The following is a 15,090-nucleotide window of genomic DNA, read 5'->3' as shown; positions in this document are numbered from 1 at the left end:
GTCTTCATTTTTTCTGCTAGAATATAAGATATTATAGGTTCTTAACATCGAGGTCAGTCCAGTTTTGTGTGTTACATTTGATATTCTCGGGTCTTAACCATAATATTAAAATCAGTCTGATAAATTTGTGTTTCATACAATATTGTAGGGTTTTAATGTTAACATTTTAATTACTCGGGTAATGATTGGGCAATGTTATTTCTCTGCTGGAAAGCACTGTGGCTAAGTGGCTGTTTATAGTTAAGTCATCATAAATCTGTTGACTAAAATCTCACCTGAGTTTGGTCCTAAATGCTGCAGCTCGGTCCTGACTGATGTGTACTTGTATGTTTTACCTATTCTAATCTCTATACACTGGCTACCTGTTCAGTTTAGGACTGACTAGTTTTTACATGCTTGAATGGGCTCTGCTTATTGGTCAGAGGTGTTGCACTCTTATATCACTCGCTTAGTACCTACATTTAGACATAAGGTGTTTGCGTTTCCCTCCTGAGGATCCCTATAGGAACACAGCAGCTGTTCTTACACAGCAGCGTGGGTTTCCCTAAAAGGAAGACTCTACGCCCAAGAAATGTATTTGTTAATTAAAGAAACCCAGCCAACTGCAGTGCTGGAAAATCCTCAAGGTTTCCCTCAGGCTCTGCATCCAATGACACCAATGCAAAGAAATGACTTCATGACAAGGATGTATTTCTAATAAATTATATATTTGTGTGGTATAAAAGGCATTAGACAGGAAAAATTCTAGTAACAGTCTGAGCGCACACACAACCCTGGGACAAGAGATGTAAATTAGCTGCTATATAAGTTTTAGTTGTGCACTGTTCTCGTAATAAAATGAAGCGTTTCATAAAAAATTTGGCAGCTTCAGTATCTCAAAAGCCAGAGTTCATACACTTGCATGCATGGTCATCATGACAGTGGTATGGATTTGTGTAAACAAATATATTCAGTCTGTTAAAAACTATTGTTTTTGATGAGAATTACCGTTCCCTCGCACAAATATCCAAGAATATTGAATCTGTTTGGGATTTCCTCAATAGAACATTACGTTTTTAGAGTAGAAAATGCTAACGTGGGTCAGCTATTAAAAGTTGTGTAATGGTATCAGCTACAATGCTTAAGATTCACTGCTAATGTTCAGTTCAAAGTCAAGCAGGAAAGAGAACATTAAACACAAAGATGGAAAATGGAGATTTGGCAGGAGTGACATTAAACCACCAGCTCATGGTTATAAGCATGCAGTCAGAGCTGGAGTGTATCCCAGCATGCACTGGGCAGAAGAAACAACAGTCCATCACAAGTTTAACAGTCTTTGGTTAAGGAGTGCAAAATTTGTACCCATGGACATTTTTGAAAGTTGTCACAGTGGGAGCTGGGGGCATAAAGACCGAAACATTAACTGAGGAATCACAACCTTGGTTTCAATTGTAGAAAATGTTTTGTGATCATGAATGGACTTGAGACTGCTCACATGGTCTAAAAGATATTTTTTAAAATGAAAAAAAACACCTCAAGCATTTTAGGAATTAAAGTAAAACACTGACTGCCAAATTTCATCCATTTGTACGCACCAGTTTGGTGAGACTTATTAAAATAGAAAAAGAAAGAACATCATATTCAAACACAATTATATTTTAAATTAATTATTATAAATGTGGAATCTTAAAAAAATAATAATTCTAATCCACCAGTAGTCCAACGACCTTCACAGTGATGGCTGTAGTTTCCTGAAATCCTGGAAGTCGGAGCCTCCGGGGGAAGTTTTAATCTCTTCCAAGAACACGTAGTTCAGTAAACCGTCACTCATGTTTCACTCAAGATGTGTTCCTCAGATCTGATGTTCTGAGTTCAGCGCTGTGCGGTTGTCAGCTAACATTTCCAGATGTGTCTTCAGCAGCTGGTTAGTGTCCCGTATCCAAGTCCCTCATGTATTCCTGAAGCGCCTGCAGCCTCGCATCGATCTCTGACAGCTCAGCGCCTGTATCCAAGCAGCTTTCTGGGGGTTGTGACATGAAATGAAAATATGATGTTGAGAAGTGGTAAGACTTTCTTTTGTTCTAATTATGCAGAAAACATGTAAAGGACATTCATGAGTTACCTTTGTCTTTGATTCTGTGTGTTGGAGTACTGCATAATGGCTTTCTGGTCAAAAGGCCTCCTCTGGACTAGAGGGACAGAATTTTAAAGGGATAAGGCCAGGAATATTCTGTGTGTCATTTTCAGGAGTTTTTGAACAACTATGGAGCTCTATGGAACAGTAGAATACACTTTTATACATGTTTTTTTTACTTTCTAGATTGTTTTTTTTTCATGGAATATGTTGACATTTACTGTCAACATATTCCATGAAAAAAAAACACAATCAAGAAAGTAAACAACATGTATAAAGTGTATTCCACTGTGCCATAGAGCTCCATAGTGGTTCAAAAACTCCTGAAAATGAGTAATGAGCCACAAAGTCGCACTGAGTTAACTTTTTTCATTAAGATAAATGTGCACGGAATATAAAAAAAAAAAAACAAGAGTGTAGCAGCTACATGTATTACTCACCATATTTGGTCCGTTGTAAATTAGTTTTCTTCCTCTGTAAAGACAGAAAAATAGACATTTAAACAAGCAGCAACAACAACAGAGACTTCACAACACCTATTCAAGGTAATCCCATCACCTGCACAGAGTTTTGGCCATTTCATCCATGTCTACTAAAGAGCTTTCAGATGAGTTCCTGCTGATTCTGCGCTCCACAGACAAACTCCTGCCTCTGCTGCCAGAGCGGGCCACCTGAGGATAGGCATCTCTGGAACGCGAACGGCCTCTCTCGGGGACAATGGGTGACGTCAGCATGTCCCTCCGCACCTTCCTCTGTCTGCCAAACAAAACCAGGTCAAATCTGTTAATCCAAGCAGCTGCAGCATCAAGTACCGTCAAATAAGAAACAAATAGAAACCAACTTCTTGAGATCTGCCTCCTTCTGTCTGCGCTGTCGGTCCTGGATGTAAGCGGTTGGGTCAAAGCGAGGTGGCCGTGATCCTGGAAGATAGTAATAGAATCTAAACCTATGTTCACTTAACCCTGGTGTCGTCCTGCGGGTCAAAATTGACCTGTTTTAAAGTTTGAAAATGTGGGGGGAAAAAAAGATTTTCAACATTTTTGGTGGAAAAAAAAAAAATGTAAAAGATGTTTCTTAAGAACATTCACAAAAAAAATCAACCAAAATCCAGCGATTTTTTTGTGAATGTTCTTAAGAAAATATTAGAAGATTTACTGATATATATGTAATCACTTTCGATATTTTTAGGATTTTTTTGGGAAGATTTTTACTAATTTTTTGAAAATATTTACGAGAATTTTCTTGCCACATTTGGGGGATTTTTAGAAAAAAATCCTTTAAGGAATTATTGTAATTTTCCTTCTGAAGGTTTTGCAAATTCTCAGAAATTTGGGGAATTTTTTTTTGCTGAATTTTTGGAATTTTTAAGACAAGGAACTAATATTTTTTGGTGCCCGTAAATGAGGACAACAGGAGGGTTAATTTGATCATTGCGATTGATAACTTCATCATGGACAGAGCTGGTACCAGTGGGAGAAGGTGAAGGTCTGGGGATGCGAGCATGTGGTCCAGAGGAGTCTGCCCTTCTTCCTCTGTCCATCAACCTTTGTCCTCGGTCCTCTGTCCGTTCTCTCGATCCTGATCGAGCCCTCAGTGTCCCGTAGGGTGACCTCCTCTCCCGTGAAAGAGAGCGATAGATTTCCCCGTCGACTCGGGAGCTGATGTGAGCGGAAACAGGAGTCACTCTGCTGCAGAAACACAAAGTGTTTGTGCTCAGCGGGTACGTAAGATCCACATCGCAAATGTTTAGTTCACAATTATTGCAAATGAATGTATGAAAGAGAGAGAAAGTAAAGATCTAGTACATGCTTAGATTGTCTAACCCTCTCCGTAGTAACGCCAGTTCACTGGTGAGACTCTTGACACGAACACGGAGAGCACACTCTGATGATCTCAGCTCCTCCAGCTACACAGGAAAAAAAAGATTAAAGGTAACACGCTGAGCAAGAAAAGAAATAACAGGAATCATTTCCACGGCAGTTTCACCTGCTCCATTAGGAGTCGCTGCTCCTGGCATCTCTTGCTGGTTGAGCGCTGGCTCTTGGCCCTCTCCTTGACAAGCTGCTCCTCCAGCGTCTTCACCGTATCTCTGATCCTCCAGTCCTCTCGTCCAGGTGTGGCACCGCTTCCACTCATCTGGAGCTGCTCCAAAACCTTCGCCATGGCCTCCTTCTCCTGCTTCACCAGAGCCAGCCTTGAAAACGGTAAAAGACATCAAACGACGTCCCGCATCCCTTCACATTGGTAACGCTGAGAGAGATTAAATTAAACCCACTCTGCTCGTAGCCGCTGTATTTCTAGATCTGCGGCTTTGTTCGTTCCATGTGTGGTGAGAGTGCTGAGCTCAGCCCTGAGAGCTCTGATCTCCTTCTGAAGTGCAGCTGGATCAGGCTTCCCCACATAGGGCAGAGGTAGAGGGTAGTGTATCCTACATACGCAAAACAGTCAGCAAATCAAGACACCGTTTCAGACATAAATGACAAATGGAAAAAAAATGTCAAAATATGCAGTCTGTAGCGCAAAGACACAAACCTGTCAAACTCCACAGTGTAAATGAGGATTAAATATCTTTTAGCAGTGAGAGCCGATGACTGCTGATTGGCACGAGGACGACTGACCACTCCTGCTTTTCTGTTACGTAGCAGCTCCAGGTCAGCATAGGTCAAGAGGTCAAGTGTAACAGAATCACTCGTCTGCAGAGAGAGCTTTAGTTCGATTATGCTCATTTTGTCATTTTTTATAGAATAGCGTTACTTTTTAACCGACAACTGAATAAGGAAAGTATGGGGTTTTATCTCATCTGCAGTCTTCCTCAGAGCATGACGTGTCCTCTTATCATTTGGCCGACCTGACAGATTCTGACAGATCAGTCAGATCGGCCACGTGACAAAAAAGGACACGTCTTCACACACTGGATGATGCTCTGAGCAAGACTGCAGTCGAAACACATCAGCAAGGTAAAACCATACTTTCCTTTTTCAGTTGTCGGTTAAAAAGTAATGTTATTTTATAGAGAGAGCTTTAGTTAACTAAGAAACATCACAGTAAAAAAGATTTCCTGGATAGAAACTTTCAGGTATATACATATATACACATATGTGTATATATCTATTACACATCTGTGTAATAGATATATACACATATATATATATATATCTGTGTAAGATGCATACACAGATATATAATAATAATAATAACAGATACATAATAATTAGGTCCCACTCTGACAGCAGTGCTTCCAAACGGTTCCGAAGTACATGTTGAATATGCACAAGCCGGCATTGGGGGAATGGATATGGTATCTTGGCTGCAGTCTGAATGAAAGTGGTATGATGCGAATTCACGACAATGGGCGTCAAGGAGTTTCTACACGTTTTCATGATGAAAACTCTGATTTTATATATATATTTCCTCTTCATGTATACATAACCCTTATAATGTACAGCAAAAGTACAGTAAAGGCATGCTAACAATTGATTATTTCTGTCTTCAGAGAATAATGTGGGAGCTATAAGTAATTCCTCTTGTTTTAGTCCTAAAACTGCTTCATTGACAGGACTGATGTCTGCCAGAACAGACACACAATGTCCATGTATGTGTTCACTTTGCATGCTTGTATATAAGGGTTTAGTTGAGACGATTTTAAATGCACCAAAATTCCAATTGCTCTTCCCGTTTGGGTCTCCTTGTTCCTGTGCATTAATTAGAAGGAGAAGTGGAATAAGACAGCTCAGAATAACTGGACATTTTTCGCTCAAGTGGAAACATTGAACTCGAATCACTGAGTCTCGTCCTCAGCTGAGGCCGCCTCAAGCAAATCTGTCTCTTCAAATTTTTCTGTTAACTTTGTGTACGTTTGTCCTCCTCCTAAATTTTTCTCTGCCTTGTGTCTGGGTGCTCCTACAAACATACCTTTCTAACAGCCGACTCCAACATGCTACAGAAAATAGGGAACTGCTTGAAGTTGCCAGTTTTGCGAGTGAGGTCTTCAATGTCTGAAATGAAGAAAAAAAATTAAACCGAGTGACAGAAACTATTTTTGCCTGAGAAGACATTTCAGGTGTACCAAACCTGTGCCACTTACATGCTGGATCAAACTCTCCCCTCCACTGATCTGCTGTCATCGAGTCGGCGATTTCGACTATCAGCGAACCTTTGTCCACCTCGATCTTCACAGAAAATTCCACTCCTCGAAATACAATATCTTCCATCACCCCGGAGCCTTCTTCCATCCCTCTGAGTCTGGGTTGGAGAAATAAATGAATCACATAAACGAAGAGCAAAAGGAATCAACCAACTCTTTCATTTTAAAAACAGCATGGGGTTTTCTGTAGGCAATTTACCAGCTTTTGCATCTGCTGAATTCACTACAATATTTTTATGGAGACAAACATAATCTATGCAGATTTTCTTGCTGTCATGTGTTTTCTAATGGGTTCCTGCTGTAAAAGACACAAAAACCTAATCAGAAGTGTTAATACTAATAATACTAGTACTAGTAATATTCATTATTAGTCCTAATAAATACATTAATATAGGGCTGGACCCGAATATTTGTTTGTGTCGGTGGTATCCGGATATTAATTTTGAGATCCGAATATATATATACACAGACAGAGACACATACATACAAATATATATGTATGTATATTTCCTACTTTTGTAATTTGTTTCTATGTTTAACTATAATATACATTTTTAAATACAGAAAATAATGAGTAAAATTAGCCAAAAAAAATTTGGGCTAATTTTTTTCTACATTTAAACAAATATATATAACATTAGTAAAGTAATAAAAAAAATCTTTGGCTGACTATTGAATGTGATATTTCAGCATTGTTTAAAAAAGAGTAATACATATTGGTTCCAACTATTGGCAATGGGTCTCTTTGATTTACTGAAATTCTTTAAGATATTGGTTTTAAAAAAACATATTGATCACTGCAAATAATAACTTGTAAGGCCATAATACACTATAACCTATTAGCTATTATATAAAACGATGAATGTCATTTGCTATAACAGTCATATGCCCCCACACAGCCTGCTGTTACCCAAACACACCGAGAGGGGCGGCAGAGAGCAGAGTCCATTTCAAAAGGTGTCATCATTTTTATTGAAAAAAGTTCTGCTTGATGGTTCATATCAAACATTAGGAACTTAGCAAAGGTCTCAAGTTCACAGTTCAGGAGGAGGTGAGTTAAGAACGGTTTATTTAGCTGCTTTACTCTGCTGCTAGATTTCGCGCTTGACTTCACTTTCTCCTTGCAGAGACTGACATGAAATCTGTTAACCTCATTCTTCACTGAAACGTTAACAGACGGAGGAGAAACGTTTGTTTAGCTGATTCACAACAATATTTTTTGCACTATCGACTATTTGGAGCTGATAATTGCAGACTTCTGCAATACAACGCTGCGTTTATCTTGTAGTTCTGTACGCAGAGGTCAGCTAGCGACAGTAAACATCCTCGGTCTGTTGGTTGACCACCGTTAGCTGAGGTTAGCTAGCACGGACACTCTAGTTACAAGTTATTTCTGCTAACTGGCAGCTAACTAGCCGAGTTTTCTGTATTAGAGCCACACTTCAGTTTGGAAAAAACAAACCCCGGTTAACGTTACCTTTGGTTGCAGAACTGCTCCTGGACGTGCTAAGCCGTCAACACATAGCTGCTTGAGAAAACATCGCGGTGAGCTAGCTAGCTAGCTAGCTGGTGGAGAAGAAGCAGCTAGCCGACCGACGGGCGCTGCTCTCAAGTTCCAAACAAACTGCAAACCACCGGCGACACCGTGGAGACTGGAGCGGTTCAACAACCGGGAACCGTTAAATTCTTCTTCTCCACTTTGCTCAGCTGCCGCTGCCTCTTCCTCGGCCGAAATCTGACGGAGGATCGATGCCTCTCAGGCGTGTCGCTGCCCTCCACAGGTACCGAGCAGACACTGCCCTCACAGCTGCAGGAGCCCCACAGCATGCTGGCAAGTAGCACAAACTCAGTATATAGCAATGTGAAAAGCTCCACTATATGTAAAAATCCTGGATTCAAAACTTAACTTACGTAACATTTCTATATTTAGAGTTTTATTTGTCACGTGTGCATACACAGTGTGCAGTCAAATACAAAAGGACTGTTCCCCAGTAGCAACCAGACATCATAGAAGAGTTCATTTGCAAAAATAGGTAACTCCGTTTTAAGAAAATTCATTTTTTAATTGTTTACTTGAGATAATAATAATAATAACACTAATAATTTATTTTTTCAATATTTTGTCATGTATTTTTCGACTGAGTCAAATCCCCTCAACTTCAATGTGAGTGATATTATCTCAAGGAAACAATAAAAAAAAGTTTTCTGAAAATTTATCAAAACGGAGTTATCTGTTTTTGCAAATGAACTCTTCATATATTCCATACAGTAGAAGAAGACATGCATAACTGGGAGTGAAGACAATGTGGAACTAAAACTAACTAAAGTGCAAGAGTGTGTGTGATTCATCTAATATAGGCTCCAGCCCCTCTAATGAGGATTAAATGGTGTATAGATAGTGGAAGACACGTTGCACAGTCTTGGGTGACTGTGCGTGAGCATATTCCAAGACGCAAAATGACTTCTCTTTGGAAGTGAAAGGCATGCCTCAACCTGAAAACAGAACAAAATAATAATAATAATAATAATAATAATACATTTTATTTGGCAGCGCCTTTCACAACACCCAAGATCACTTTACAGAGGATAAAACATTAAATATAAAATCTTGATCTGTTTCTATACACAAAAAATTGCCAAAATTATTGGCCTGCAAAGTGATGTCAAATTTTTTGGGACACCCTGTATAATATTCTCATTGGGGTGGTACTATTAAAGGAGTCATTTGTGTGTGTTTATTTACAGAACCATTCTGGGTACTGTTCTTTCCTATTTGTCTTGTCTGTTAACAAGAAAACATGGAAGTAACAATCTCTGATCTGTAGATAATCTGCAATTTGTCATCCACTAAATACAATCTGAATTGGGCAAGAAAGCCTTCAGGTTTTCTACATCTAATCTTTGGAATAAACTACAATCTCAGCTTCAACTTCAAGCCCTTGTTACACTAAATGAGTTTAAAGTTCTGCTGAAATCATTACAGTCTAACTTGCCTGTGTGAACTGTTATATGGGATCAAGTTTTATTGTTGTTAATTTTGTCTGATATTTACTGCTTTGTTTTGTTGTTTTTTTTAAATGTGACTGTGCTGCTGCCCTCTTGTCCAGGTCTCCCTTGTAAAGGAGATCTCTGATCTCAATGGCATTAACCTGGTTAAATAAATGCTAAATAAAAAATTATTCTTTTTTCCAGCGAATCATTTTAGGCCAAACGGTATTGGGGTCTGTCACTCTGATCATTTGGCATGTAGAAGTGCATGAGAGCTCATGTATGGTGTAATATGCTTTTTTATGCTAAAGATGTGAGTGAATACTTTTGGCAATATAGTCTATTTACAGTTTAAATTACATAAGATGGCTACTCGTGAGACACTTGGCAATACAGTGGTGTTCTGCTCAGGATGCCACCTACTTGCGTCTTCACACTGTGTTCTTCCAGGCTTTTGTTTCTTTCTTTCGGTTGCACATTCTGGGTCAGTCTTGCATTGCTCAGCAGTTTGTACGACCTGTTTCCAGAGCCCTTTTAAAGTAGGTTTCGTCCCTGCAGTCTTTAATGGTCTGTAAAAAAAAATCACACACACTTTAACTAACATTTAACACGTACAAAAAAAAATCTAATTTCTCATTTACATATAAGACAGATTTTTTTACTGTCTATATACTTTCAATGACAATAATACAAAAATGTCATAATTACTGCAAAATCAGTCCACATTTACTGTGGCGGTTGTGCTGTTAAAATGCATCATATGTTAGATAATTTATTGATGATAAGGGAAAGTCAAGTATAAAATAACTTCTTAGTAAAGCGTAAGTATTTGAACATTTTTTGTGTGGCAGTTTGTAAAGATCTGATACGCTAAAACACCTTTAATATTTCTCTGTTGTTTAATCTGCAGTCGAAAGAAAAGTTGCAAAAGTTGCAGCTGCTTTAAAACAGTATCTTCATATATATGCCCGTAGCTGTTAAAAGTATTTTTTTCTTTATATAAAGTATAATTATATTGTAAGACGTATTTGACTCCAGCCAATAAATCTACTTATGATGATATGTTATTGCTGCATTTTCAGCAACCTTTTAAAAGTAGGACACGCTCTTCTGTGGACGTTGTTCAGCCTTCCACTGTTTGGTTATGTAGTTAATGACAGTTTTCAGTGGAAAATAAGTGCTTCCTGTAAATGTTTGATAAACCTGACCTCTACATGTCTTTACTCAGTCTCGGGGGAGAGCTGTTTCCATGAAGACGTTGATCGCTTCAGTCAAGTGACTGAGTCTGAAGTCTGCGGTTCTTGCTGCTGGTCTGAAAAGAAAAAAGCCACACAGGCAGAGTGTGACTTGGCCTGAATGCATGCTAAAAAAAAATGACTGACTAAGGTTTTCTGGTTTTCTTAAACAGAACTCTGCATGGAAGAAACAAAAAAGTTGTAGGACTTCTCCTCTCCTTCCTATGACTCCAAAGAAGCCTCAGCAGTGGCTGCAAGTGGTCGGACATGCAGGTTTGTTTTTTTTTTGCCTCATTTTGCTTATTTTTTCTTCCCTGTGTGTAGTTCTGGAAAAAACATATCTGTAATTTAATTTAACAAATATATATGTTTTTTTAAACACGTTTTGTGCGTTCTTCCCTCTTAGTCTCCTCTTTGTTGTCGTCTCAACAGGAAGCTTTCATGTCGGGGATTATGGCACGCTGCTGAAGAGGTTTTGTGAGGGCGAGCAACAATGCTACCTGAGGCTGATGGAGGACACACTGAGGCCCTTTGTTCCACTCTACCACGGTGTAGTGCAGCACGGCGAGCAGGATTACAACATGATGGATAACCTGTTGACCCATTTCAACACACCTGCCATCATGGACTGCAAGATGGGCAGCCGGTAAATTCTAATGGGGCAGTTTTGTCGCCAAGTGCAAATGAATTGGTTTTCTTTAGTGCAAGTTTGAACGGAAAGATTAAGCCCTTTTCAGACGAACATCGCTGGCTTGATTATTCTGTTAAACTGGTAACGTTCTGTCAATCGGACATGGGTCACAATTAAGTTCATGTTCCTCACGGTTTTATTCAGACAAACCACCACAGTGAAGGAGAAATTCTGATATGTGCATGATTATTATCATACATGTGTGACTGGACAGTGCATCGTGTCTTCAATTGCATTATAATACACTATTAAACAGAAGACTTATCTACACTAACAGACTGTCCAGGTAGTTTATTTAGTCTATTTTTTGATTTTTAAACCCTGAAAATTCTGTGCATTTGTGATGATAATCTAACTACTGCTTTACCAACAGTAAAATTAAAATACTGTGACATCCCTGACCTGCTGTTAGATTCTGATCAGTCTTGTCTCCATGTTGAGGATTATTTATGATTATAAGTAAGTATTAAATTTACTGGTGATCTCATTCCAAGTGTGTCAGTGTACACATATCTCTAGCTTTGGACACACTCATGGATCCTGCTACTGTTTGATGTTGCAGTTAATTAATAACCTCTGAGGAAAGACTTCTACAAACAGCTGGAAGCAACAAGCTAAACTTTAGTGGTTGAGTGGTTTCCAGGGTGATCATCCAGCCGTAAAGTCGACATGTTCAGAAATATCACATTAACATAAAGGATGCTCTTTAGTGCAGCACTCAATGAGGCGTTGTTCTTCACAGCACGTACCTTGAGGAGGAGCTTGTAAAGGCTCGAGAACGGCCTCAGCCCCGTAACGACATGTATGAAAAGATGGTTGCAGTGGATCCAGAGGCCCCGACAGTTCAAGAAAGAGCGCAGCAGGCAGTGCTTAAAACCAGGTACATGCAGTGGAGGGAGACGCTGAGCTCCACAGCAAGTCTGGGGTTCCGTATTGACGGTTTCAGGGTAAGTTCTCATGAAAGATACCAAACAAGGTTGCATCAGGTTGTTGAATAATCTTCACTTATAGAGAATAAATGCTGCTAGGTTGACGGTAAAATGGAGTTTGTTTTTTGCAGCCATAAATAGTTAAGTATTCCCTGATTAGAAGTAGCTACAAATGTTGTATTCTGATCTGTGCCTCTCCTGTGCAGAAAGCAAATGGAGAATGCCAGACGAACTTCAAAAGGACTAAAAGCAGAGAACAAGTGGTTGAAGCACTCGACAGCTTTGTTGAGTCGAACACACACATTGTGGTGAGTGTGGACTTCACTGTCCTGCATTCACTTGTCGATTTGTTTTTCTCTAAATCTGCTATCTTTCCCTTCAGTGGGGCTATCTGAGGCGACTGAAACAGCTGCGACAGGTCTTGGAGTCATCGCATTTCTTCAAAACACATGAGGTGAGCTTGTGTGACAGTTTGTTGCAGCAGGTGCTTTGAATAAGACTTTGAAAATGTCAAGAAAAAAACACATCTTGTTTCAAACCAGCAGTAGTTACAATGCGTGTTTGCAGGTGCTGGCAGAATTTGGCATGTAATATCTCAGAAACTTTTTTCTAACAGCAGTGTCCCTACAGGTTGTGGGCAGTTCTTTACTGTTTGTACACGACTGGACTGGCAAAACAGGAGTCTGGATGATTGACTTTGGAAAGACAGTGAGCTTGCCACCGCACCATACCTTGGACCATCGCACTCCGTGGGCAGAGGGGAATCGAGAAGACGGCTACCTGTGGGGTCTGGACAACCTTATCGATGTACTAACCAACATGTTGCCAGTGACCTGAAAGCCTTTTTGAACATGTGTGGAAATTTGCTCTAAATCGTTCCTTCAGCACTTCTAGTGAATGACACATGGACAACGTGGAAATAATTATGTTGCCACAATTTAGGGAAGGAAATAATGTTTTAGAGACTGGTTACAATATCAACAAATACTGCAAGTAAATACTTTCCAGAACAAATTTTTATCTGCAAATCAGGCCCACAACTCTAGTGGAAGGATCATTAACGATCCTTTGCCCTTCTACAGTGAATTTAGTGCTGTTGATAATTAGACTTACCTGCACTGTGCCGGAGCCAAACACAGCCTCAGCAGACGTCTGACCCGACTGTCTCGGGATGACCTGCTCACTATTTCAGGAAACACATGGCTCTACCAATTATAGGCTAAAAATATGGACGTCCCCTATGACTTGAGAAAATCGGTTTAAATGTCACATTGCGTCATTACAATGGTGCAAAGACTATAATGCTAAAAAAAATAAGTGGTCTGTTTTTTTTCTGCATTTTATTCTTTTGTGTGTGAGAGAAATTTGAAAAATGACCTGAAGCTGATTCATTCGTCAACAGCAATTAAATAGATTCATGATAGATTCATTGGTTTGAGGAGGGTTTGATTTTTTTTTTTTTTTTAGGAAAAAAGATACAATTCTTTGATCCCAGCTTGTTAAACTTGAATATTTTCTAGTTTACTTGGGTTGTGTACAATAAAAGACATTTGAGGATGTCATCTTGCGCTTTGGAAAACACTCATGGCCGTTTTGTGGCATTTAGTAAATTAAATAAGTAATTAATTCAGCGTGAAAATAATCGACACATTAATTAACAATGTAAATATTTGTAAATTTGTGCAGCCCTTCTGTCACCATCGTGGCTTGTCGACATATAAATTAGCGATGTGAAATTATTTATGCATTGGATTTAGAATTACTTTCCTCTGTTTAGGGAACAATTTTCAGGTTATGTGGCAGTTTGATTAAATCCAGCTATGCATAATGTTAGTAGTTACTGTCAGTACAGGTTGTGATGCTTACCTGTGGTCTATCAAATGAAGACCTTTGCACATAGTGATTCATAGGATTAGTTGTGGATTTTTTCTGTCCAGTCTTTGTACTTTTAATTCTGAGAGCTAAATACTAGAATAGGTATATTTCAGATAGGCTGGTGCACTGATTGAGTGCAGTATTGTTTCTGTTTGACTACACATGGCAATAAGTTTGATCTGTCCATATAAAGCTGATCCTATTTTACCCTATTTAATAATAATCTGTTATTTCTGACCATGTGATAAACCAAATTACACTTACCTAAATGAAACCCAGAGTAGTTCAAAATCTTGAATTGCTTTTTTTTATTCATAATTCATATCATTTTGACGATCATTTGATTTTCTAGATGTACCAATAAATGACTCAATGCAGGAGAAACCCTGCAAAGACAGGCACATATTGGCTGGTCACTCTCCTGTTTTCATCCAGACTGAATAACCTCCAAAACTTTAAATTGATTGATCCAAAATTTTGTTTTAAAAATGCTGGTTGCTTTGCTCATTCCCCGACTTTCCCTCCAGCATCACAGTGAGGTTGACATTTTAGTGAAATGACTGAACAAGTATTGGACTGTCGTAAAGTTTGGTTTCATGTATGACCATCAACAAGTAAAAATGAATTTTCTCAGATTTGTTTTAATAATATTCTACTTTGCACTATGTTTACAGCTAATGTAACCATGCTAATCTAAGACAGTGAACTTGGTAATTATGAACTATTATCTACAATCAGTAAGCAGAAGTCATATTAGTCTATTATAAGCTATTAGCCAACGTTTTGGATAGTTTAGATATCAGTTCCACATAGTTTCATCAGTTTTCTTGTTGGTTTTGGTCTTCATTCTCTCCTTAGGTGTGACTGTCGATGCCATTTAATGCTTCTTTGCTTTTCTGTCAGTGTGCATGGCAGGGCAGATGTGGCGTCTGTCCTCCACACCTGTCATTCAGCCATCAGTCGGGAGGCAGAGGGAACCCCTGCCCTTACCTGCAGCACCAGACAAGATTAAAGGGATGAGCAGACAGAGAAACTGATAGTCATGTTCAACAAATCCTCCCACACAGTCTGCAGCAACAACAAAAAGCCTTCTCAGTGGTGGTGAAGAGAGGGAG

At 39.1% G+C, this 15,090-nt stretch overlaps 2 protein-coding genes across 5 annotated transcripts; one reads left to right on the top strand and one right to left on the bottom strand.

Annotated features, from left to right (window-relative positions):
- Nucleotides 1-688: 688 nt before the first annotated feature.
- Nucleotides 689-7,868, bottom strand: ccdc61 (coiled-coil domain containing 61). 4 transcript variants are annotated; one of them, XM_022219491.2, is made up of 13 exons: nucleotides 7,735-7,868; nucleotides 6,198-6,355; nucleotides 6,026-6,108; nucleotides 4,646-4,806; nucleotides 4,389-4,541; nucleotides 4,100-4,307; nucleotides 3,919-4,019; nucleotides 3,581-3,801; nucleotides 2,955-3,033; nucleotides 2,672-2,869; nucleotides 2,554-2,587; nucleotides 2,102-2,168; nucleotides 689-1,999 (listed from the first exon to the last, which is right to left on the bottom strand). In XM_022219491.2, exons 2-13 carry the CDS (start codon nucleotides 6,343-6,345, stop codon nucleotides 1,905-1,907), a joined length of 1,548 nt encoding a protein of 515 aa, XP_022075183.1. In that variant the 5' UTR covers nucleotides 6,346-6,355; nucleotides 7,735-7,868; the 3' UTR covers nucleotides 689-1,904. The 4 variants fall into 4 exon arrangements, with proteins under 4 accessions (XP_022075183.1, XP_022075184.1, XP_022075185.1 ...); XM_022219492.2 differs by having other exon boundaries at nucleotides 3,937-4,019; XM_022219493.2 differs by having other exon boundaries at nucleotides 3,581-3,798; nucleotides 3,937-4,019.
- Nucleotides 7,869-7,970: 102 nt separating this feature from the next.
- Nucleotides 7,971-13,529, top strand: itpkca (inositol-trisphosphate 3-kinase Ca). The gene is made up of 7 exons (XM_022219483.2): nucleotides 7,971-8,088; nucleotides 10,654-10,753; nucleotides 10,913-11,126; nucleotides 11,914-12,118; nucleotides 12,307-12,408; nucleotides 12,483-12,554; nucleotides 12,731-13,529. The coding sequence occupies exons 1-7, from the start codon at nucleotides 8,083-8,085 to the stop codon at nucleotides 12,935-12,937; spliced, it is 906 nt and encodes a 301-aa protein (XP_022075175.2). The 5' UTR covers nucleotides 7,971-8,082; the 3' UTR covers nucleotides 12,938-13,529.
- The last annotated feature ends 1,561 nt before the right edge of the window (nucleotides 13,530-15,090 follow it).

The sequence above is a fragment of the Acanthochromis polyacanthus genome, chromosome 17 (genome assembly GCF_021347895.1).
Source record: "Acanthochromis polyacanthus isolate Apoly-LR-REF ecotype Palm Island chromosome 17, KAUST_Apoly_ChrSc, whole genome shotgun sequence".
NCBI classification, from domain to species: domain Eukaryota; kingdom Metazoa; phylum Chordata; class Actinopteri; family Pomacentridae; genus Acanthochromis; species Acanthochromis polyacanthus.
This window is presented reverse-complemented; position numbering and strand designations above follow the sequence as displayed.

Coding starts and splice junctions, on each gene's coding strand:
- ccdc61 (XM_022219491.2), bottom strand. CDS start 6,345: ATGGAAGAAGGCTCCGGGGTGATGGAAGATATTGTATTTCGAGGAGTG. Junction 4,542..4,645: donor TACACTGTGGAGTTTGACAG/GTTTGTGTCTTT, acceptor TTGCGTATGTAG/GATACACTACCCTCTACCTC. Junction 2,870..2,954: donor AAGGAGGCAGATCTCAAGAA/GTTGGTTTCTAT, acceptor TTTGTTTGGCAG/ACAGAGGAAGGTGCGGAGGG.
- itpkca (XM_022219483.2), top strand. Junction 12,119..12,306: donor TCCGTATTGACGGTTTCAGG/GTAAGTTCTCAT, acceptor TCTCCTGTGCAG/AAAGCAAATGGAGAATGCCA. Junction 12,409..12,482: donor AGTCGAACACACACATTGTG/GTGAGTGTGGAC, acceptor CTTTCCCTTCAG/TGGGGCTATCTGAGGCGACT.